Genomic DNA, 26,411 nt, shown 5'->3' with positions numbered 1-26,411 from the left:
TGGCTATTTCATACGTTTAACAAACACAATAACTTCAAAACAAGTTTACATTAACAAACCTTCACTAATAAGTTATGAATTCAAAATATTTGAAACTACTACTAATTACTACTGACTTCAAACTTTCTCATAAACTAATCAAATTGTTTTTGCCTCCTTTCTTCGTTTTCCTTAAGTTTTTTCCATTTATTCCATTCGTTGCGCTCGTTCTTCCAACTCGTTTCTTGACTTCTTTTCATCTTTTTCCATTTCGGCTCTAACTTTTTGAACCTAAAATTATCAAAATATTAGCATCATAACTAGTAAAGGGTTAATGTGAGGCGAAACCTCAAAGCACGACGACTATCACGCACAATCACATTAGACATAATGTATACACAAACAAAAACTTGAATCGACGACTTGTTGGTGATAATAATCAATGTCAACTGTACTAAAAAGTCCTAACATGTATTCACACATCGTATCATGGCAAATCAACCAAACATTCATCATACAACTTAACTTATGATCACTTAGTTCACGAGACAGATTATAACATGTACAAACTGATTTTATTCACAAAGAAAAGATTAAGGTAAATTTCTACAAAATTTACCACAGTATGAAATATGAATCAGGTTTCTCAAACAATTTTTATTATATTTTTCTCAAGCATAGAAAACTCACAATAATTCAACCATTACAGATAGGTACTAACAGTTCAGCAGATTGCGCAACAAAAACTAGTTTAATGGTTCTATCAACTCATTAATCTAAATTGTGCAAGACCAATCGGGTTGTCTTCAAAACTCATAATACTAACTTTCAGAACTGGAAACAACCCATTTTGTTTTGTCATTAGGGAGTTATGGTGTCGGAAAGACAGGCCAAAATATAACTCCCCGAATCAGCTTTGACCAGTGTTTTTGTAAAATCATAAAAACTATTCAAAACTTGTCCAAAAATTACAAACTTTACCTTTCTGGAAACTAGACTCATAGTACTATATCCTAGAATCAAAAATCGTTCAGTAATCATCGTTTAACATCAAGTTACATACCAATAAATAAACGAAAACGAATCCGTCAGCAAACTGTTGTCATCAAACAAGTGAAATACATATCTTTTTAGCGATGAAAGAAGACGTACTAAGCTTCAATTACAAGAAATAACACTTAAAATTGAAAATCCCCAAACTTGGTTCTTAGGGTTCTTCACACTCGACACGAATCCGGCAAAAAACGAGATAAAATTGATGAAAACCGACACCACACGTGAATTCCTCTCGCAAAAATAATTAGATTAGAGCCCGGAATCAAAGGATTTGGTTAAGAATTGAGTGAGTTAGAGAATTAATGATTGAGGATTATGGTGAGTGTAAAGAGATGAAGAAGAAGAATAATAAGAAGAAGGAATGAAGAGAAAGAAAAAAAGGTAGGTTAAATATGTGGTCAAATGAAATTTAAAAATATGAGGGTAATTCAATTTTTTTTGAAGAAAAGAGGGGGTTGAATTTAATTTGAAATTTTGAGGGAAGTGAAATTAATATGAACTAAATATGAATTTAATTTATTTTTAATAACTAAAATAAAGAGTTGTTAGTGTATATATATATATATATATATATATATATATATATATATAACAACTAATTAAAACTTATATAATATAAAAAAATTGTATTTTAAATATAAAAACATATAAAATAAATACAAGTGATATTTATAGTTGCTCTAAAAGAGTTGTATAAGAGTGTAGTAATCAGTGTTAACGCCCAATAAACCATACTTTCATTAGTGGGTCATACTAGTTCTTGATCGGTGTTAGTGTCCCATTATAACATCTATCATGTCACAATTGCTCTAAAAGAGTTGTATAGGACTGTCATTAGTCTTGGTTAGGTGTTAACGCCTGAAACACACCATACTTTCGTCAAAAGACCTTATTTGGCCTTGATTTGTGTCAATGGCCCAACATGTTATACATTCATCAATGGGCCTTGATTGGTATTAGTGATCGTTATAGCATCTATCATGTCCCCGTTGCTACAAGAGGGTTGTATATGAGTGTAGTGAGCCATAGGCATGTGTCAACGCCCGATAACATGTCATACTTTTATTAATGGGCCATATTGGGCCTTGATTGTTGTTAATGGCCAATATCGTCTCTATCATGTCATAGTTACGTTAACAGGTTGTATAGGAGTGTAGTGAGTCATAGTTGGTCGTCATACTTTGCATTAATGGGCCGTCTTGGGCCTTGATTGTTGTTAGTGACCCATTGTAGTCTCTATCATATCATAGTTGCTTTAAAAGGGTTGAATATGAGTTTAGTGAGTCATGGTTTGGTTACGCCCGATAATATGTCATACTTTCATCAATGGGCCTTATTGGACCTTGATTGTTGTTAATGGCTAGTATGGGTCTATCATGTCATAGTTACGTTAACAGGTTGTATAGGAGTGTAGTGAGTCATAGTTGGTCTCATCAAATGGCGTTGATTGGTATTAGTGGCCCATTATATCACCTATCATGTCATAGTCGCTACAAGGAGGTTGTATATGAGTGTAGTGAGCCATAGTCATGTGTCAACGCCCAATAACATGTTATACTTTTATTAATGGAACATATTGGGCCTTGATTGTTGTTAATGGCCCAATATATCTATATCATGTCATAGTTAATTTAACAGGTTGTATAGGAGTGTAGTGACTCGTAGTTGGTGTTAACGTCCAGTAGCATGTCATAATTTGCATTAATGGGCCATCTTGGGCCTTGATTGTTGTTAGTGACCCATTGTAGTCTCTATCATATTATAGTTGCTCTAAAAGGGTTGAATATGAGTTTAGTGAGTCATAGTTTTGTTAAAGCCCAATAATATGTCATACTTTCATCAATGGGCCTTATTGGACCTTAACTGGTGTTTGTGGCCCATTATAGCCTTTATCACATCATAGTTGCTCTAAGAAGGTTGTATAGGAATGTCATTAGCCATAGTTAGATGTTAATGGCCGATAACATGTGATACTTTCATCAATAGGTCTTATTGGGCCTTGTTGGTGTTAGTGGCCCATTATAGCCTTTTTCATGTCATAGTCGCTTTAATGGGCCATATTAGTGCTTGTAATCTCTTAGTGGCCTATTATGGCATGTGATATGTAACATTAGATATTTAAGGGTTATATCGTGTTATAGGGAGTCATATTAGACCATAATAGACAAATACAAGTCATACATGTCCTAATGGGCCATATTGGGCCTTGAAATCTTTAATGGCCCATTACGCATATAATTTTAAATTGTGTCTTCAGAGGTACAACTCGCCTAACCCGTCGATATACATTAAACATAGGGGTGGCAAATGGGTGGGGTTGGGTCGAAACGGGTTATGGGTCGGAATGGGTTAGGGTCGAAATGTGTCAGGGTTGGAACGGGTCAACTAAAAAAAAGGTTGTTATGGTTCGGGTCGGAACGGGTTAGGGTCAAAAGGTTCGGGTCATAACGGGTCCGGGTCAAAATGGGTCAAGGTCGGAACGGGTCAAAACGGGTCTCGAGTCTTTTTTTTTGAACAAGGACAACGGAGGAAATGTTTTAGTTTTATCATTAAAATTCATGTTCCAGTCCAGTTCGTTTCAGCACTTAACAACTCATTTTACAGCAAAAAACATGCTAAACAGCTCGTTTCAACGATTTTTCATTCCGTTTCAGCACTTAACAACTCGTTTTAACAGCAAACAGCATGTTAAACAGCTCGTTTCAGCAAGTTTTCAGTTCGTTTCAGCACGTAACAGCTTGTTCTTTTCATGTTAAACAGTTCGTTTCATCGATTTTTCAGTCCGTTTCAGCACTTAACAGCTCGTTTCATCACTTAACAGCTCGTTTTAGCACTTAACAGCTCGTTTTACAGCAAACAACATGCTAAATAGCTCGTTTCAGTGATTTTTCAGTCCGTTTCAGCACTTAACAGCTCGTTTTAACAGCAAACAGCATGTTAAACAGCTCGTTTCAGCAAGTTTTCAGTTCGTTTCAGCACGTAACAGCTCGTTTTTACAGCAAACATCATGTTAAACAGCTCGTTTCATCGATTTTTCAGTCCGTTTCAACACTTAACGGCTCGTTTCAGTACTTTTTGACCAATTTTGCAGCAATTCAGCAATAAAAAATCAATGGTTCAACTCGTTTTTGCCCGTTTCAGCAGGTTACATAACCAATACTTCAAAACGTTTTTTGTTTTTAATCCAGAAAACAAGTATAGGCAAACATTTAGTGTTTTCAAAACTAGTATGCAAGTATGTCCGTGTTTTCAATCCAAAACCTGGTGTCACGTGTAACAGAGTTTTCTCAAAACCAAATGAATGCATTTGACTCGTTAACTGTTACCTAGTACAAGTGTTTTAAGTTATGAGAGTATGTTCAACAACACATGACTCTAAGACCCACGTATGAACTCACACACAAACACAAACTTGATCCGACGAATCGTTGGTGATAATAAGTAATGTCAACAGTACCGAAAGTCCTAACATGTATCCACACATCATATCATGGCAAAGCAACCAAATATTCATCATACAACTTAACTTATGATCATTCAGTTCACGAGACAGATTATTGATAAGGATAAATTCTACAAAAATTTACCACAGTATGATATATGAATCAGGTTTCTCAAACAATTTTTATTATATTTTTCTCAAGCATAGAAAACTCACAATAATTCAACCATTACAGATAGGTACTAACAGTTCAGCAGATTGCGCAACAAAAACTAGTTTAATGGTTCTATCAACTCATTAAACCAAATTGTGTAAGATCAATTGGGTTATCTTTTAAACTCATAATACTAAGTTCCAGAAGTGGAACCAACCCGTTTGGGTTTGTCATTAGGGAGTTATGGTGTCCGAAAAATGGACCAGAATATAACTCCCTGAATCAGCTTTGACATATGTTTTTGTAAAATCATAAAAGGTATTCAATACTCATCCAAAAATTACAAAATTTACCTTTATGGAAACTAGACTCAGAATACTATATCCTAAAATCAAAAATCGATCAATAATCATCATTTAACAGCGAGTTACAGACCAATCAATAAATGAGAACGAATTTGTCAGTCAACTGTTCTCAACAAAACTCAAACCCTAATATGTTTATGACATCACTAGGGTTCTAATTAATCATGTTAAAAACCCCCGTTAGAAAATATAAATCCAACAATGATAAAAAGTAAAGATTCAAAAATGTCACTTGCAACTTGTATCAAGATTGTTTAAATTAGAACAAATACTAATAGATTGAATCCAAGACCTAATTGCTTACATTCAAACCCTCGAACACCCAAATTTCTCAAAATTATAGTATAAATCACCTACCTAACCAAGATGAGCTTCAATCGATGTTAATGAGTGATGAAAGTATTAGCAGCAGGTGATGGATTAGGGTTCAGATTGGTTACTGAAGGGTGGATGTCTGGTTGGTCACATAAAAGAATTAGAATGTGGCTATTACTTATCAATAGTCACACTTTTGTTTTAATGTAACTGTTAGCTTTTAGCCATACATAAAAATTTATAAGTGGCTATAAAATAATGCTTTATGGTCACATAAACCCCTTAAGTGTGACCACATGTATAAGCTTTTAGCCACATATGAAACAATTAAAGTGTGGCCATTAACTACTAACGGTCACACGTTTTGTTTGCTGTCACCGTTAACTTTTAGCCACATATAAAACTTATAAGTGGCTAACAAACAATACTCTATGGTCACATATACCCGTAAGTGTGGCCATATGTATTAGTTTTTAACCACATCATTATCAAACTACTGTGAGCGTATATCATATTTGGCCATAGTTTACTAAGTGTGGCAAGTAAAAGTCACATTTTTTATGAAATTGTGGCTAACGGTTTCGAACAACTGTGTTTTTTGTCACATGAATTGAAAAAGTGTGGCTAAATGTTCCAGCAGGTGTGATTTTTTGCCACAAAAATCTAATTTATGTGGCCAAAGGTTCTAACAGGTGTGTTTTTTGTCACACGAATTGAAAAAGTGTGGCTAAAGGTTCCAGCAGGTGTGATTTTTTGCCACAAAAATCTAATTTATGTGGCTAAAGGTTCTAACAGGTGTGTTTTTTGTTACACGAATTTAAAAAGTGTGGCTAAATGTTCCAGCAGGTGTGATTTTTTGCAACAAAAATCTAACTTATGTGGCTAAAGGTTCTAACAGGTGTGTTTTTAGTCACACGAATAACAAATGTGTGGCGAAAGCGACCTTTAGCCACACATTTGGACCGAGGTGTGGCAAACCGCCCAGAGCATGTATGTGGCTAAAAGCCAATATTCACGTAGTGACATGGTTCGAATATGGTGAGTAAGCAACGGACACGGGTTACGTACAACCAAGGTTTGTTAATGGTAATACTGTTCTGCCTCTCACTCTCTCGAGGGGCTATAAGTACAAGAAAGACAATATATGGATATAGAATACGGTTTTTAACTTAGAGAACAATAAAACTAAACGGACTCAAGTAAAATAGAATAAGAGCCGGCTAACAAGCCTCCCTTGTCTTCGATCTTCATTAAGCCAATAACCGGAGAATGGACCTCCAAAAACCCATCAAAACTTTCATAATAGTTTTTGGTTACAAATAGTGTTTTAAGTTAGCAATAAACCAAAGTCAAGAACAAAATACATCCCTTTCAACACTTATTTCAATGAACCTCTTGTCAAACCAATTGAGTTTAAACTTAGAATTAGAATCCACACATTTCACTTCCAAAGTTGTTATGTGGAAAGTAACAAGTGGAAGGTCGGAAAGCACTATTTGCATACATTTGCTATCATAATCGTTAAGATAATAGTCAAGGTATTTATTATCATTTCATGTGGAAGTTTTTGACATCAAATTGGCCTAATTTCTTCCATAGAAAGCAATTTGGTAATGAGAAAGAATCATCATGATTCATGAGCCTTTTTTAGCACCATTATGTACATTCATTACTAAGAGTATAGGATTCAAAAAATAGATAAACACTAAACTAAAAATTATACTGCTTGATAGAAGGTTGAATCGATTCAACATCATATATTTTATTTTTTTATTGTTTACTTACGCTTTCGGAATATAAGCCCAACTTGAAAGTTTGAAATATGATCTGATTCGACAAGTTACTTCCACTTAGGTTAAAGCCACCCAAATCCGCAAATTGATTTTTGAATTGTTGATTTTCGAACCTATTAAGCTTCAAAACCAGTGGTAGGACCATGTGTAGTGGTTGTCCAAGGGGGCGCCACTCATGACCAGGTCATCACCTTCCAGGGCGCCAAAAATGTTAAGCACGAGTACGTGGGGGTGCCAAGGGCGGAGGCACAAGTAGATTGACGGCGTTAACAAGGAAGAGAGATGTTGGCCAATGAATGATGTCATTCGGTCATGGATGATGCCTTCTTAAACAACCACCACACATAGTCTAAGTAGCACTAATTACTCATGCCTTAACCAAAAAGGTGTGGCTTCTAGAAACATGAATATTAAATATTATTTTATTTGACTACAAACTTTAATAAACATTAATTTATATTTTGAGCTAGCCTAAAGAGTCTTTGGCCTAGCTATATCAATGTTGAATAAGGTTTTACAATGCGTTGCCAAATGAGCATTTAAAGTGGAGTTGGACGTGGCTTTGAGGAACACGTTACAATTCTTGTAACAAGCCATTTTAGTGTTGTCCGACATTAGACATAAATCAAACTTCACAAAAATTTCGGGGTTTCTCTTTGTTTCTGGTCTCAACACCACACTTGCTTCATTTGCCATTTGAGAACTGAGAGTTTTTGATCGGTCGAAAATTTTAGAGATTTCAAGAGGTATAGAAGTGTAATCAAAACCAATACGCTCAATACTTATTTATACTAATAGTCTAACACGTGAGTGCAGATGGGCCTAATGGTGGCTATTTAGCTGCTTGGAAATGGGAAAAAAAACATTGTCAATGGCAATAGCCGGTTAACCGGTTATTAATCTATTAAAAATACCCAGTTTTGGTTAACCGGTTTCTAATAGTTTGGTTCCAAGCCCAACCCATTTTTGAGAGATTGAATCTTAAGACAAAAGTATAAGTTAGAACTAAAATATGCAAATGTTTATATGATAGTTGTTTATAGCCTCAAGTAATAAATGATAATTAAAGACTTATACTTGGCGTATAAAAATTATATAAAATTTGCCACCAATTTATGTTAGCTAGAGTTGCAGCTGAATGGATCAGTAGAAGTCACGAAATTAATCAAGAAACTGAAGAAGACAACAATGATCTAGTTTAAATAAGTTTCCCGCATGTGAAAAAGCACAAGTGACTAAAGGTGTAATCAAAAGTTCGAGCTTGGCTGTTTCGAGCTCCATGGTTGATCTTGACTCGTTAATAGTTTTCAAGCTTGGGTTTGGCTTTGACTCATCTGAGATGAAGAAGATTTTATCAAGAAACTAGAAATGTGGCTTTGAGATGGGAGTGCGCTTATCCTGTCACACCCATCAAGGCTGGACCTGACAAAAAATGTGTACGGGTCAAAACGGACATGGCAAAAGTTGGTTCAGGTCAAAACTTGTGTTGACAAAAATGGGTACGCGTCAAAATGAGTTGTTTGAAAAGATCACTCAAGACTCCACAGTTTTTATAAAAAGATGTTTTATTAACATCCAACACATCAAAAACACTCCAACAACAACATTCTGACAATCATCTTCAAAACAGCCTACATGAAAATTCAAACAACACCGAAGATAAAAAAATAGCATCATAAAAAATCAAAGAACATTGAAAATATATAAACACAGCATCATCAAAAATCAAAATGAATAGCAATATAAGTATGTGCATCATAGACCATCAATTGAAATAAAATATATAGCACAAGTCAGTGTGTCATAAGTGCATATTGTTATTTTTGACACAAGATGGATCATGAACAAGTGTGAAGTGTCAGTAACTTAAGTTATTGTCAATTATTAGGACAATTTTTGTTATGAAAAAGTAGGAATAACAAAAAGATCCGTGTAGACGTATGAGAATCCAGTATACAAGGAACTGAATTAAGACTGACAATAAGAAGGCCGCCATGAATGAATATGAATTGATGATCATATATATCGAAAGTGCATCAAACAAATAACAATTTACATATGCATATATTAAGATTTGAAGACTGTGAATAGCTGATCATTGAAAGACAAGCACGTTAGTGGACAAAAAAATTGACGATAGTTATAGTTCAATAGCTTACCTAGATGAAATTCTCGTGTATTTCAATAGTTCAATGCATTGTTAAGAAGGCAAAAATGATCACATTAACATATTGATTCAAGAATCTACTTGAGAAGTTGAGATTATACAATCACATATTAACTGTAATTGAATTATGGTTACAGGTATTCCCATGTCCGAAGTAAAAAGTAGGTGATGACCATCTTCCATGCTTCAATACCTCACTAGTTGCAACGGAATGGTCAATCCTGCCTAGTGTATCAAAATCTGGGATCCATGATCCTGTTCCTGTCATTGGTTTGATATCATCTTTGTATATGACACAGACCCCACATTCCATAATATCATGACCTCTAAAACTTATGATAAGATTTTCAGATTCAAGAACATGACATAGATTCCCAAGGATATCAACCGACAAGAATCCAACCCACATACCGTCTACGCTTTTGGTAGGATGTGCCGAACTACCAATCAAATTTCTCTCACCTAGCGGTTTGAACAAGATCGCGATAGAAGTTATATCTGTTGATGGTAGACGACAACACATGGCCAACCCTATTATTTCGGAGATCTGATTGTGAGGTAAATACAGTTCAGTCCTGTTACCTAACCGTTGGTTGCTGAACCAGTTGGGAATTTTGCTTCCAGGAACCCTTATACTTAATCGATGATTCACAGCAGCACATTTCTGTATCCATAAACATAATTATTTACTTTTAACTGTACTAAACAGTAATTAGTGTTCTATAGATATCAGGATTGATTAATCAACTAAGATGAAGATACAGGACCAAAGACTTCATCAACATATTATCAATGTTGCTTTGACTCTCTCTGTCCTTTAGGAGTTTGGGGCTGCCAATGACACTGATTTTAAACAGCCACTTGCATGTATTTGATAAATCTCTAATCTTTTCCAAAGATGTGCAACCATGTGCCTTCAGAACTTGAATACATGATGGAAGCTCAGGCAATTCTTTGAGGCGGTAGCAGTACCTAAGTGAGAGATATTTGAGATGAGAAAGCTGAGAGATGGTTGCAGGTAGTTGGGTGCACATGTTCTCATATAGCTCAAGCTCTTCTAAGGAGGGCCATGCAGTATGCAGATTAATGGGGAACCTGTCATCTAGAAAAGTATCACTAAGATCCAGTACCCTCAAAGAACTTAAATTCAAGGAACCCTGAATAAGAAGATTTGGTAATACTCTTATATCTGTTTCACTAAAACATCCTCCCAGAAGCAAAGTGGTAAGGCCAGTCAAAAGTCTGATTGACGTTGGCATCACACTTATGCTTTTACAACTATAAACATTTAAGAATGACAACCTCTTCATATCTGTGGAGAATTCTGGGAATCTTTTGAGACGGCGGCAGCCAGCAAGAAGTAGAAAATAATCTTCATATCTGTAGAGATTTCATCTTGATTAAGGATGGAATAATCTTAAGTCTCTCACAATGACTCAAACTCAAGTAAATAATCTTTCCGTGATGAAAAACAGACTCGTGAACCTCCACCAACTGAGCACATGCTGAAAAATTTAGCCACTCAAGGTTTGGCACCCCTAAAACACTCAGAAACATTGTCATTGACTCTGAATATTCTAAATTAATGAACTTGAGGTTGGGGAGGACGACCTAGCAGAAAAAAATGAAGTTTGCTACATTAAGGTTAAAGTAATTAAGACTAACACATCAAAGAATTTGGATTGACAAGAATGCTACCTTTTTCCCTAGTTGTAGTTGGCTTATTGAACCTTGTGTCACATTGAGTGAGGCCAGCAAGCTCGATCATATCTATTCTCAAAGAATCAAATGGGTAGTGTAACCAACTAAGCCATCTTAACTGTTTGGGAAAATATGTAGGTTCACTGGGAGTGAATTCCTCTTTAACTTGAAGCAGCCTCAGTTTTTTCATGTTCTTCAAAAGTTCTACACTAGAACAAGCGACGGCCCTGTGATCAGGGTCCTCAGACTCCACTATGGCTTCAACTGTTTCTAATATCTGCAAATAACAATGAATTACATGTATATTTGGGATTTGGGAATACGCGATACATTTGGGTGAACAGATAAATGTTGTTTCTTAAAACCATTCTTCTCTCTCTGAATTTTTATCAAAAACCAACACAAAGTGTCAGAAATAGCGTATCAAAATCTTATTACCAAACCACGACCGTTTATCCAAAAAACGTTGTTACAAGAAAGCAAAAAATACAAACAGAAAACAAGACGATAGAACAAGAACGGGCTTTTGATACAGAAATTTACAATCAGAATTACAAAGAACAAACCAAATCATTGATACAACAAAACCCTAACTCAGATAAAGATGAAAGATCTCTCAAGTAGACAACCGAAGAAGAATCAGAATATGAAACTAAGCACCTGAAGATTGATAGTGACAAGCGAGATAACAATCATCTGATGTAGAGAAGTTTCTTGATGAGCAGAAGAGATGAAAACTGGATGTGCAACAACTCCATTAACGAACCACACTTAATTGAGATGACAGACGACAATATATACTTTCAAGTCATGGGCCTTGAGCCCAATATGTCTTCAGTCGCATTTTGCCCACAATCATACACGTCTTGGCCCATATCCAAAGTCCTCAAAATATAACATGAAACAACCAAAGAAAATATATTTCAACACAAAGTAAACATGATGATATATATGCAGAATAAATTTCTTAAACAACTTGGCTCTATGGATAACTTTACTCGTTTGGCACTTTGGCAGCATCGATGATATATTTTAATAATATTTATTTGCATCTTTTTTATTTATTTTTCGTTGCATAAATATATAATTCCGCTCGATTTTATTTAATCGACATGATCAAGTTAAACAAACAACCAAATATAGAGTGTATAAATCAATGATTCTTTGGATGCACCAACTGGTTATGAAATGAGATAGATAACCTCTACTCATGTCCTTGCTCATCGCAGTCCTTTAGCTTTTCACAAAGCACTTCCGCTACTTCAAGAGTTTGTTGAGTTTCTTGTGGATCATTCTCACTACTTTTCTCCGCATTATTTACTATTTTAATTTTCCCTGTAACATTTACTAAATAGTGATTTTATTATTACTTATTCTAGCAAAACCACTCATCAGAGACATCGTTAGCCGTTTACGGTTTATCATCATGTCGTATAACGCATTTTTCAAAATACCTATGTCTACTGTTGCGGTGATAGGAGCGTGCTTTTGTGATACCCCAAGTTGTCTACTATATACAGATACAATGATTTCTTTCAATTCTGAATCCCAAACTATTCGATTATGTCAATACACAAAGATTTAAAGTCATCTCCTCAAATTGCTCTCAATTTCTAAGTTCATAACCTTCGTCGTAGCTTCATCAATGTTACATCCCAATTAGAACGCTTGTTCGGGAAGACCATCTAATTCTTCGAAAAGGATTAGCTAAAAGCCTCTAATTGTTTCCGCTACACTAAATCATTTTCCCAGAGAATCCACAAATACCTCTACTACAAAAAAAGGTTGTGATAAGAAACACTCAATATTTCACACTCTTGCTATGGTTAAACGATCTTCTTCAGAAACTTCATATAATCCAAGAATATCTATAGTATCTTAAAGTTCTTAGTAACGTTGTAAAGTTTGCTTAACATGTCGTGTAGTTTCATAACGTTCTTCACCAATGTTCTTGGGGTTGTAGACTTGTAGTATAGTTGGCGTTGAATCTAAAGGACATATTGCTAGATGGATACCTCTAGCGGCTAGCAGTAGTGGCATAAAAATGATTAAATGTCATAGCATGATGAGTGTTAGTCAAATTATCTGCTGGTACATAAACAATTCTAAATAGAAGTTATGGACCCTTCTATGGTAGAAGTAATTATTTCTTGTTAAAAATCCATTTCGGTACTTAAGATGGGTTGAATACTGATGTAACACAAAGTGTACATCTTTTAGCATCGAATTATCCTCGTATTTACTAAAAACTCCATGCAAATTCATTATTTGGTACTTATTTAAGTTATTTGTGAAGTTGCATGTCCGGGTGCCCGCTCGATGAAGAAACGAAAAAAATATGGCCCTTTTAGGACAAATATCATGAATTTGCCAGATGGTGCATGACCATGCTGAGCCAAGATGACCCTGCACTAGCAATGCCAAGCCAAAAATAACCCAGCACGACCATGCAATTTATGTGCATGACAGTGCACTTCCGAGAAGATGAGCCAGTGCACGCTATGCACCAGCTGGTGCCGAGATTTGACCTGGCACGACCGTGCATAATGTCGGGCACGATAGTGCATGCTCCCAAAGAGGCGAAGAGTAATAGATCAAGCATAATAGTGCAACTGATAGTGCCAGTCATGCACGACCGTGCACTTTAGTTGCATGATCGTGCCAAGCAACTGCAACTTTGGTCGGGCGAAATTGAAGAACTAACTTACTAAATCGGTGCACGACCGTGCACTTTATCCCAACAACTTATAAACAGTCAACTCCTCTTCATTTGTGGGTGTGAAGCCTTGGTGATTTTCTCTCAACTCTTGAAAAATATTTAGTGTGTTTCTTTGAGAGTTTTAAGGCTTCCACCATTCTCAAGATTCTTCAGTTCATTCCAATCTTCAATCCTTCTTTTTGTTTGCATTCCTTTGTTCTTAAACATGTTTAATAAGCTTATTTCTAGTTTGATTGTAGTTGTGTTAAGCCTCATGGGCTAATTATTTTTGCTATCTAGACTATGTTGAAACTCTTTCTAATGTGATATATTATCAATGCATATTTTGGTAAATTGGTTTTCTTTCAAGAATATGGTTGAAATTATGAGTTGATATTGGTGGTTTTCATGCTTGTTAGAGTTGCATAACCTTATTAGTTTTACAAATGTTTAAGCATTCATGTTGGAAAACTATGTTCTAGATATTTGTTTGTAAACTTTAAATGTTCATTTTTCTTTGTTTACATTATTAAGTTAGGAATGACTAGTAAAGATTAACTTGATTGTAATGTTATTGATGAGCATGGAAACTAACACTTGATATTGGAAAATTGATGAGTGTTGTTATGATTCTTGACTTGATGATAACTTGCTAGTTAAATTTTCATAAGTTGATATTGATTTCATGAGTTTGGCTACTTTAGTGTAATTTTAGGTGTTTAGAATGTTGTTCACGCTAGCTATCCTTTGATTATGAGACTTTGTAGTTATGACAAACAAGTTAGTCTAGATTTATCTCTTGATTGAAAACCCATCATGATGTTATTTGCTAGTATTAGGTTGCTTGATTGTAATATAGTATTTATGTTTAGATTGTTGATGTTTTTCCATATCATTGCTATTTTTTATCATATTAGTAGAGTGGATGAGTCTAGATAGTTTGTTGGATTGATTGTTTGCTTGTGTTTTTACTTGTTTATTTTCATTGTATGCAAGTTTAGTTAACATATCTACCTCACAAGTCACATTAATTAGTTATCCAACATGTCTACCTTAACCACCAAAGTGTTACAAATACTAGGCATTTTGTTTGGTGGAAAAGTTGTATATAGCCCTAGACCCATTATTTCCTAGATTCTTTTTATCAAGCGTAACAACCTCAAAAATAGAAGTAATATGATTTATTCTCATAATAAATTAATAAAGTAAAAAATATCTATTTTTTAGATAAATCTTGCATTCAAAATATACATCTGATGACACGTTAATTGGTTAATTAATAACAAATGGGAGTTATCCGAATCCGAATCCATATCCCAAATATTCGAAAATCCAAATTTGAATTATCCGAAAATTCGGATATCCTCGAATTCGGATATCCGAATTTTCGGATTCGGGCAGTGATTTCGAAAATTTTCGGATATTCCAGAAATACGAAATATCCGAAAACTTAATTTAGTTTTTTAAAATTATTTATTTTTATAATAAACATACATCCCTACTTGAAACCTTAATAGATTACATATTTTCAAAATACAAAACACACGCCACTATTAACCCTCATACCAGAATCCATTCTTTAGATTAGTTTTCTATCTCACCGGTGGAGGTTGAATTCTGGTGCCTACTTTAGAACATGATAATGCCGCATCTCGCGGTGGTGGAGTGATGGTCGGATTCCGGCCGCTATCAAACCTCAGGCCCACCATTCTTTGAAACACCATACCAGCTTCATATTCATTAATAAATTGAATTTATTTTTCTTTCTAAATTTTCGGATATCCGTTTCACTATCCGAACGGATATCCGAAATTTCGGATATCGGAAGTTCAGATATCCGAAATTTCAGATACAGATTCGGATAGTGAAATCCGCTATCCGAAATGTTCGGATATCCGAAACTCCGGATATCCTGTTTTGAACACCCCTACATACAATCATTTCAGAAACAAGAGTTCATAAAGGCCCAACGCATACCAACTTAAATGATATCAAGAGAAGGTTTTTTTTTTTTGGTTTTCCTGAAGGGGGGAGGGGGATGGCTTACATTGATTGTCGTCATTACTTCTTTGATTTCCTTAGGATCCCATACCATGGTGTTTGGATAGCATTCACGGGCAATAAATTGACCCATCTCTTGAATAAGATCATGCATTTGAAGATCTCCATATGAATTAATGCTCAAAAGAGATTTTTCAATAAGCACAGTTATTCCACTGACAGCTTCAAAACCTAAGGCATCAAGAATTCTCGTGACATGGTGTTTTTCGTTGCCTTTGAAGAAACATGCAATGTGTATAAATATTTTCTTTTCAAGGATATTTAATCCATCATAACTTAATTTTAGAACCCCATTTATCTCATTATGTGGTATTTTGGCCAAAGCTTTTAATGCACTTTGCCAAAAATCCAAATTTCTCCTACAGAAATGAGAGCCTAAAACTTTGAGGGCTAAAGGAAGGTGACCAGTATGACTTACAACAACACCTGATAGCTCCTTAAACTCTTTTGGAGGGGTGTTTTCCATAAATGCATATCTACTATAAAGCTTCATAGCTTCTATTTCTTCTAACAATTCTACTGCATATTTCTCTTGTGCATAACATAATAAATGCTCGTCTCTTGTTGTTATCATAATTCTACTACCAGGACCAAACATAATATATCTAAACTAAATACTTAATAAATAACAAATGAGTCAACCTTGAGCTTTATATATAGAGCTTGAAACGAGCTTGGATCGGCTCGTTTACATCCCTAATCACCACAATTCCACCGACTTTGAACTTTGATCCGAATAAAAAAAACTATGACCATTATATAACTACATTAGCTTTATATTAAATACAAGGAATGTGACCTCATTGTAATCAGTTTAGGATTTGGTAAACCATTGACAGTCTTAAATACTTAAACGATCAAGAGAACTAACCCACTTGCAATTCTGGATACATCCCATCCTGATAAATTGGCAGCGCTTTTTAAAGCTTCCCTCCACCTCTCAACTTTCTCAAAATCATCTACTAATATCACGTCATGTTGTTGAAATGCTGTCAGAAAACTTCTTTTCTGCCCACGAACATCATACGGGTCCACATCATAGAACACTGGTAACACTCTCTGTCCCATACTATTGGAGCATTCCATGATCTTCACAAGTTCTTCCAAACACCAGGAAGAGTTTGCATAGTTTTTGGAGAAGACAACCACCGAAACCATTGATTCTTCTATTGCTTTCTTGAGTTCAGGGGAGATGGATTTCCCTCTTTGTAGCTTCTCATCATCCTTGAACGTGTATATTCCTGCCTGATCAAGAGCTGCATAAAGATGATCCACAAAGTTGTTTCGAGTGTCTTCCCCTCGGAAACTTAAAAACACGTCATATGTCCATCTTCCGGTAGTTGGAGCAGTAGATGATGAGGATGAAGATGAAGATGCAACAAGAGCCCTATCCATGGCCGTGGGAGCAAGAGTCTAGATTTGAATTTTAAGCAAAGAAAGTAAAGTTAGAGATAGGTTCACTTAACTCAAAACATATTTTGAAAGTGAAATCAAATAATCAAGGTAATTCATGTTAGAAGGGAATTGCAATATTGGAATGAAACAGAGAAAAATCAACAAGTAAGAACTGATTGATAGAAATATTTCCAAATATTGACTCACAACAAGTAAGAACTATTTCCAAAGATTGAATATACAGAGAAAAATCAAAGATATTTCATTCATACACTCAAAGCTAAAAAGAGTATTAGCCATATATATCTCTCTAACTGCACCTTAATTAGCAATTTACTAATTAGAGACATGTACAGTGAGCTGACATCAAGAATCGAAAGAAAAAAAGAACTAAATACTCACCTTTGCAGATCTTAAGAGAATTCTTTTGTAAACATAACAGGAAAAACCACTCGACTTGAGGGGGTTTATGGAGCGACCAAACCTATTTCAAGACTCGAATAAACTTTAATTTGGTGCCTTATTTTCTGTATAAAAAAAGGTTATAACAACCATATTAGTGAATAATAAAAAAAGATATATAAACTTTAAAAAGGTTTAGCTGGAGCCCTCTGAGTTTTTAAAATTTAAAGTTATGGGAGGCGAGGGGATCAATGATATAAAACTATTAATTTTTACAACTTTATTAAGTGGTTTGTTGACAATACCGTAACCACTAAATTATATTATAAAAAAGATTCCTCTTGTCTATATTTCTTCCCACTTGTAAACTTTATAGCAATTTATTTATACATAAAACCATATAATCACAAGAGCATACAATATACAGATTTACTAGAATGATGAACAACCAACAAAAACTCTTAACACATGCATCAAGAACACTGTCAATAGATCAAGAAAAATACTAGAATCTCACAACAATAGAAAGCCCAGATCAATTCATCAAACAAACTTCTCGTACATAACAAACCAACGAGAGAGCAACTGAAATCCGAAACTTCGAGTGGAGAGACTAGATTGCAGCGATAATAATCCGCTAATCCAACGAACCCATCATTTGAATCAACAGGTAAAAAATCAAACCTAAAACCTATGGGACAGAAATAAATAGAGCTGCTTATATAATTAACTCGTTGATTTCGGACAGGAAAAGAGGAAAATTCCATATGAATTTGACTACGAAGAGTAATGAGGAAAAGTTGGTTTTTTTATCCACAACTAGAAAAAGATCAATTGGGTCCATTGAAATGAAATGTGTTTTTGCTTTCCCAATGAATGGGCTTATAGGAATGATTGTCTTTTGATGAAGCAATCAGTCAGTTAAAACAATAACGAGGAAAATCAAATAAAAAAAGAGACAATTTTTTGTATTCGAATCAAATCAAACTTTACCATTCAATTACAACCTTGAAACTTGATTTCATTGGTCTTTCTCATCTTTATATCTCTCATTCACAAAGGGTTCTGCGTTGGATCCAAGATCCTTTACTATCCAGTGGATTCAAGGTGCTTTACCAAAATAGTATTTGACCACTTAAATTATATTGCGCCCTAAGTCATACTGTCAATTGACGACAGGACAGGAGGGCAATAAAAGAATAGAGAAGACGGAAATATAGATTAGGTATATCCGCGCGTGTTAATGTTAAGTTAATAAATACAACATTCATATAGTTTTCTGGTATTCATTAACCACATACATTTATGACCTCCAAATACATATATAGATATGTCTAAGCATTTTATGGAACGTCTTGTATGCATAATTGGTGATCTAGTTTAAACATTTTATCAAACATATCGAGTGCATAAAAACAAAAAAAACCATGATGTATTCCAATGATACACCAACATTTTTGTGAGATGATGTTAGACATAATAGAGCCGGCCCTAGTTTACTTACTTAATATAGATTAGGCCTATATATATCAATGCTCTCTATTGTAATCAATCATTCAGAAATCAATATCAATTCAATTCAATAACACGGTTTATTTTGGTATCAGAGCCAAGATTAACCTAACCCTAATTCTGCCGTCACAGGCCCTAATCCCAACCCCGACGCCAACACTCAATCGCTGCCCAAGCAGCCTACTTCCTTCTCGATTTCTTTACCAATGGCCATGATCAGTTCCTTCTCCACTGCAGAGAAAACTGCTCACAACTCACATAAGTTCGCGTTCTCTTTAACACCCACCAACTATGGGTTCTGGAAGGAGATGATTCAACCATTTCTCATAACCAACAACCTTTTTGGCGATTACAGCCTCGGTTGATAACCCTAGTTATCTCCACTGGATCACTAATGATGCTCATGTTCGAATGATTATTACTTCAACCATCTCTGAAGCGTCCTTTCAACATGTTCAAGGCACGACTTCCAGAGAATTATGGCTTGCCCTTGCTCGTGCCTATGCGCCGAGTAATCCAACACGCGAGTATTCTCTCCGAATTCAACTCATGCGCATTGAACAAAAAGGTGATGAAACTCCAATTGCTTATTTGACTCGTGCTCAAGAGTATGCTAATGCCCTTGCCAATATCAACGCTCCTGTACCAGATAAAGAATTGGTCATGATCGCCATATCTGGTCTTCGACCAGAATACAACCCATTAAAGTCTTCCCTGCTTGGCCGAGTACCACCAGTAACGTTCATTGAACTCCATGGCTTGTTGAATGATCATGATTTCATGTATTCCAGATCTGCCCCTGCTGTGCCACAAGCTTTCACAGCAGCTACGGACTCCTTGATTCGTCCTAATGCTATTCAATCATCACAACTTCAATCACTGCAACAAATTGCCTCTCAACTTGGTCTTCAGTTGAGCCCCATGGCCTCTCCTAATCCTCAACCGCAAGCTTTCTATGCAGCTCGTGGCAACCGTGGCAACCGAAGTGGCAACTATCGCAACAACAACAACCGAGGAAACTATTATCGCAACCGCGACGAAGGTCAAAGCAACAATCGCACCCAACAATTTGCTTGGGCATCCACCCAAAACACAGTTTATGGACATTGTAACAGATGCGGTATTGCTCACATTCCATCTCAATGTCTAAATCAGTCCGGGCCAGGCAATGCTCGACAACAACCGCAGGCTAACTATGCTTCTTTCTCGGAAAATGCTTCTCAATCCGGCCACTCCCCATGGTTTCCTGACACAGGGTCCAACAGTCACGTTACACCGGATTTGACAAGCTTGGATAACTCTGAACCATACTTTGGTAATGAAGCACTCCATGTTGGCGACGGTAATCCTCTTCTAATCTTTCATGTTGGTTCTTCTAAATTCTATTCTCTAAACAAAACGTTAAATCTTTCTAACATCTTGCATATTCCTCAAATCAAAAAGAATCTTCTTTCCGTCCAACAATTTTGTACTGAAAACAATGTTTTTTTTTTTAATTTCATTCATCTTTTTTTGTTGTGAAGGACGAGTCTACACGGCATATCCTACTCATGGGTCCAAGTAAAGATGGTTTATACTCGCTTAGCCTACCACAACTGAAGTCTATTCCACGTGTCTCCTTTACCGCTACTAAAGCTTCGTCAACCATCTGGCACAATCGTCTTGGACACTCGCATGCTCGTGTTTTTCAATCAATTGTTTCTGCTTTCTCTTTACCTGTTTTGAATAAACTTTGTTCTTCTTTATGTACTCCCTGCCAAATGGGAAAGTAGTCTAAACTTTCGTTATCTGTTTCTAATTTTCGTAGCAATAATATTTTGGATTTGATTTATTGTGATGTTTGGGGACCAGCTCCTACTTTATCTTCTGATGGTCATCGATATTTTCTTTTGTGTGTTGACCACCATACTAGATACATGTGGTACTTTCCGTTGGCACAAAAATCAGACGTATACCAGACTTTTCAATCATTATTACCATGGCAGAACGTCAATTCAACACAAAAATTAAGAACGTTCAAACTGATTGGGGGGGGGGGTTGAATTTCGAAGCTTATCCCCCCTTCTCTCGTCCCTTGGAATTGTTCATCATCGCTCGTGCCCTCACACGAGTGAACAAAATGGTACGGTTGAACGCCGTCACCGCCATGTGGTTGAAACGGGTCTTGCCCTTCTAGCCCAATCCCACCTACCAGAACGTTTTTGGCACTTTGCCTTTGAAACGGCGGTTTTTCTAATCAATCGCATGCCCTCGCGTTCAAATTCCAACAAGTCTCCCTGCCAACATATCTTTCACCGCCCTCCCGATTACTCGTTTCTTCGCGTATTCGGTTGTCAATGCTTTCCTTATCTCCGTCCCTACAATCCTCACAAAATGGACTTCCGTTCTACCCCTTGTCTCTTTCTTGGTTATAGCCCCGTTCATCATGGTTATCGTTGCCTTGACTTAGCCACTGATCGGGTCTATGTCGCCAGACACGTTCGTTTTGATGAGGAATTCTTCCCGTGTGCACAGAAATCCAAACCGGAACCTAACCCAACCCGGATCCTTATTACTCTACTTACCCGGATCCCTCCACAATTCCAACCCATTCTACACCTCCTAATGACCAATCCCCACCCTCTTCACCCTCGGCTTCAAGCCAACACACCCCTTCAGTTGCTCCTTCAGCCCCAAATCAGCCCCAACAGCCTCCCCAACCTCGCCCTCGGCCTGCCAATTTGCGGCCAAATCCCACCCCTGTAACTCGTTATTCTCCCGCTTCCTTTCAGAGCTCATGTTACTCTTCTCTCACCTCTGAACCTACCTCCTTTACCGCCGCCAACAAGTCGCCGGAGTGGCGCAATGCCATGAACGAAGAGTTTACCGCGCTAGCGAAAAATGGCACATGGTCTCTTGTTCCACCTGTCCGAAATACTAATGTTATTGACTCTAAGTGGGTGTACAGGTTAAAGAAAGATCAGGATGGAAAAGTCACTCGATTCAAAGCTCGCCTTGTTGCCAAGGACTATCGTCAACAACCAGAATTGATTACCAGGAGACATTCAGTCCCGTCATAAAAGCTACCACCATCCGGGTTCTCCTCTCCTTGGCAGTGACAAATGAGTGGCCACTACGCCAACTTGACGTTCAGAATGCGTTCTTACATGGAGACTTAGAAGAGACTGTATACATGCGCCAACCTGCGGGCTTTGTTGATAAGGACAAACCCAATCACGTTTGTCTTCTTCATAAGTCCTTATATGGGCTTAAGCAGGCACCTAGAGCTTGGTTTCATCGGCTATCTGGCACTCTTCACTCCATCGGGTTCAATGGGTCGACAACTGACCCGTCTCTTTTCATTTTGAAAAACAACGGTACGCTGGTGTATGTCCTTGTTTATGTTGACGATATCATCGTCACAGGTAATAATCCTAATGCCATCAACGAGGTAATAAGCAAGCTTAGCTCTGCCTTTGCGGTTAAAGATTTGGGTGCCTTGCACTATTTTTTGGGGATTGAAATTGTACCTCAAGGGAAGAACATTATTCTCTCTCAACGGAAATACATCTCGGAGCTCATCACCAAAACCGGCTTAGCGGACTGCAAGCCCGTACCCTCTCCGATGAGCAGTTCTCAGATTTTATCTCTTGGTGATAGTGCTCCCTTATCCGATCCTACCAAATTCAGACAAGCTGTCGGAGCACTGCAATATGTCACTCTTTCACGGCCTGATATAACCTATGCAGTTAACAAAGTTTGCCAATATATGCATGCTCCTACGGACAATCATTGGTCGGCAGTCAAACGTATCATTCGCTATCTCAAAGGCACATCGCATTATGGATTGTTTATTCGACATGCTTCCTCAACAAATCTTCATGCCTTTACTGATTCCCAATGGTCGAATAGTCTCAAAGCATACTCGGACGCTGACTGGGCTGGTTGTCCGGACGACCGTCGATCCACGGGGGGATTCGCAGTCTATTTTGGATCGAACTTAATCTCTTGGAATGCAAGAAAACAGCGAACAGTCTCCCGGTCTTCAACAGAATCTGAGTACAAAGCGCTTGCTGACACTGTTGCTGAATTAACATGGCTAGAGGCTCTTCTCAGTGAACTTGGTATTGTCCCAAAGTCGTCTCCTACATTATGGTGTGACAATCTTGGAGCAACCTACCTTTCTGCCAATCCTGTCTTTCATGCTCGGACAAAACATGTAGAGGTTGATTTTCACTTTGTTAGAGAAAAAGTGGCCCAACGGAAGCTAAAGGTTCAGTTTATTTCCACTCATGATCAAGTCGCTGACATCTTTACCAAACTACTGCCATCTCAACGTTTCTTACTTCTACGGTCCAAGTTGCAGGTCGTACCTCGCCCTCAACTTGCGGGGGAATGTTAGACATAATAGAGCCGGCCCTAGTTTACTTACTTAATATAGATTAGGCCTATATATATCAATGCTCTCTATTGTAATCAATCATTCAGAAATCAATATCAATTCAATTCAATAACACGGTTTATTTGATGATAATGAAAGACAAGAAATCTTAATAAATTACCTTTGGTATACGAAGCGAACATTATTACAAGGCTCTAGACTTCGTGCACCCCTTACACTCATTAATTATATTAAAACTAGTATTAAAACTAGTTTTTGGAGGGATATCTGCCTTAAATGCATATCTACTAAAGAGCTTTATAGCTTCTGTTTCTTTTAACAATTCTGGTGCATATTCCTCATGTGCATAACATAATAAATGCTCATCTCTTGTTGTTATTATAATTCTACTACCAGGGCCAAACCAGTCACAAGCACCGGCTAAGAATTGGAGTTGCTTAATATTATCAACATCATCAAGAACAACAAGAACCTTTTTACAACTCAGTCTACTCTGAATCTGACACATTCCGTCATCACAATCCTTTACTTTAAAATGTTTTTGCATTAAGATTTCTGAGAGAAGCTTCTCTTGTAAGGATTTGAGACCTCTCTTATCAGATCCATTTTCCCTAACATCTTCAAGAAAGCTATGACCCTCAGATGCATACGAGATTTGACGATACACAGCTCTGGCAATTGTTGTCTTGCCTATTCCCCCCATTCCCCAAATTCCAACAAAGCAAACATCGTCAGCCCCTTTACGTAGCAATGTCTTCACATGCCGGATCCGTGTTTCCATTCCAATCAGATTTTCTTCTGGATGATATCTGGGATAGCTCAAGATAGTTCTTATGATTTGCTTGATACATTCAGCTTCATGCCTGTATGTTGCAAAGAAAAAGAGAAATCAATGAACAGATTTTGTTACATCGTTGGCAACCTTAAAGTAAACTGATAAAGCAAGAGAACTAACCCACTAGCAGTTACATCCCATCCAGATAAGTTGGCAGCCGTCTTTAAAGCTTCCCTCCACCTTTTCACTTTCTCAAGATCATCTTCAAATTTCACTTCATGTTGTTGGAATGCTCTTTGGAAACTTCCTTTCTGTCCGCGGACATCAGATGGGTCCACGTCATAGAACACTGGTAACACCCTCTGTCCCATAATGTCCTGGCATTCAATGATCTTCACAAGTTCTTCCAAACACCAAGAAGAGTTTGCATAATTTTTTGAAAAGACAATCATCGAAACCGTCGACTCTTCAATTGCTTTCATGAGTTCAGGGGAGACGGATTTCCCTCTCTGGAGCTTCTTGTCATCCTTAAACGTGTATATTCCTGCCTGATCAAGAGCTGCATAAAGATGATCCACAAAGTTGTTTCGAGTGTCTTCCCCTCGAAAACTCAAAAAAAACGCCATATGTCCATCTTCCGGCAGTTGGAGCAGTAGACGAAGGGAATGAAGGCGCAACAAGAGCGCCATCCATGGCTGAGGGAGCAAGAGTCTATCTTAGAAATTTTAAACGAAAATATCAGTGAAGTTAAAATTAGCTTCACTTGATCTGAAAATTCTTTTTTAAAAGGAATCAAACAGTCAAGGTAATTTATCTTAGAAGGGAATTGCAATGGAACGTGGTTATAAGTGACACGTATTGTTCATATGGAATGAAATTACAAATCCATTCTTTTATGATTCCATATCTTATTTAGATCTTAGCCTCAAATATTTAAAGGACAACTGACCTGTAGTGTTCTGTCTTCTTAATCTAACTTTGCAACAAATGAAAACATGAAATGTTTTTGTATATGTATGTGATTGCAATATTAAAAAAATTTGGATGGTTGTTTCTGGAGTGAGTTGTTTGAGACAACCCTTTCTAATGAAACGAGTCAAAACGGGTTGGTGTTATTTTTCAAACACGTCATAATGGGTTGGTTGATATGGGCTGGAATGCGTGTACTCCAGGTGCACGTAACACGTGTCCTGGGTTACGTTTCGTTCCGATCCGAAAATTTTAGAAGGATTTTTAAAACAATTTAGTCAAAATATTTGAGATTTCTCAGGTTATGATTTTTATGCTAAACCAACCCGTTTTGAATTGGCTGGTTTTGATCCTAATTCATTCTGACCCGTAACCAAACCTGCCCGAACCGACCCGTTTGCCAGGCCTAGTAAGCTAGCTGTATATACACTTAGAGCTAGAAAATCAAGTTCTATTTCAAAAAACTAAATACTTACTTTTGCAGTTGCAGATTTGAAGAAATCGGAAGATGGATAATATGAAGAAAACTCTGTTTCATGTGGATTTGATTTAGATGAATGCAGGTAAACCAAAGTCAAGCGTCAATTAGTCAAAAAACAACTAAGATTCCACATATGATTTGAAAATAACATAATATATCTTTTGTTATTCTTTATTTCTTTACCAACTTTCATTTGAAGTTTTGAATTATAATTTGTTTGTATTATAGAAACGAATATACTCTTGCGATCAACTTGTTTATTTATAAATAACAAAATATGATTAATGTTTTTTTTCTTTTTACCAACTTTTATTTAAATTATGGTTTTGTTTCTGATTTATAAATTTTAATATATGTGTTCTATATAAAATCGAATATACTCTCGCGATGAACTTTTTTGTATCTACATATATCAATATAAAGTTTATAAATAGTCGAGTCGTATCAAATAGTATATGTTTTTTCATCGTTAAAGATATATTATATATATTTTCAATTATGTAACTAATAGTTTTATAATAAAATACTACTATTGTTTATAACAAGTTCTATGTTAAAGTATATATTTGTGTATGTCTAGATATTTAGGTGTTTTGTTTAGGCAATTAGTATATACACAAAGAGGCTCAAGGTGATGAAAATAATGACTTTTCTTACGACACGTTTCCAAATGAATTTCATAAAATGTCAATTATAATTTAGATTATAGTTCATAAAAAACTGTTAAATAATGATGTCATTAAGTAATTTTGATGGTGTAAATAT

At 36.4% G+C, this 26,411-nt stretch overlaps 1 protein-coding gene and 1 long non-coding RNA gene across 2 annotated transcripts; one reads left to right on the top strand and one right to left on the bottom strand.

Annotated features, from left to right (window-relative positions):
- Positions 1-1,635: 1,635 nt before the first annotated feature.
- Positions 1,636-2,208, top strand: LOC143634592 (uncharacterized). Its single transcript, XR_013153890.1, has 2 exons — positions 1,636-1,810; positions 1,996-2,208. It is a non-coding gene; the product is annotated as an uncharacterized LOC143634592 (long non-coding RNA).
- A 6,479-nt stretch (positions 2,209-8,687) lies between these two features.
- Positions 8,688-24,822, bottom strand: LOC143634583 (TMV resistance protein N-like). Its single transcript, XM_077102615.1, has 8 exons — positions 24,332-24,822; positions 23,693-24,299; positions 16,603-17,144; positions 15,718-16,336; positions 11,002-11,249; positions 10,039-10,651; positions 9,465-9,935; positions 8,688-8,735 (listed from the first exon to the last, which is right to left on the bottom strand). The coding sequence occupies exons 1-8, from the start codon at positions 24,820-24,822 to the stop codon at positions 8,688-8,690; spliced, it is 3,639 nt and encodes a 1,212-aa protein (XP_076958730.1).
- Between the last annotated feature and the right edge of the window lie 1,589 nt (positions 24,823-26,411).

Source organism: Bidens hawaiensis, unplaced genomic scaffold (assembly GCF_021521415.1).
Source record: "Bidens hawaiensis isolate Kalapana, Puna unplaced genomic scaffold, B.hawaiensis_p1.1 tig00007137_1, whole genome shotgun sequence".
NCBI classification, from domain to species: Eukaryota; Viridiplantae; Streptophyta; class Magnoliopsida; order Asterales; family Asteraceae; genus Bidens; species Bidens hawaiensis.
Note: the sequence above shows the minus strand (reverse complement) of the source record. Positions and strands in the feature narration are given on the sequence as shown.

Bases quoted from the DNA above. Each gene is read 5' to 3' on its own strand.
- LOC143634583 (XM_077102615.1), bottom strand. From the start codon at position 24,822: ATGGCGTTTTTTTTGAGTTTTCGAGGGGAAGACACTCGAAACAACTTT. The intron at 9,936-10,038 runs GTCCTGTATCTT...TTATGGATACAG, and splicing joins ATATGTTGATGAAGTCTTTG to AAATGTGCTGCTGTGAATCA. The intron at 8,736-9,464 runs GTATTGAAGCAT...ATTTTCATGTAG, and splicing joins ATTCCGTTGCAACTAGTGAG to GCTGTTTTGAAGATGATTGT.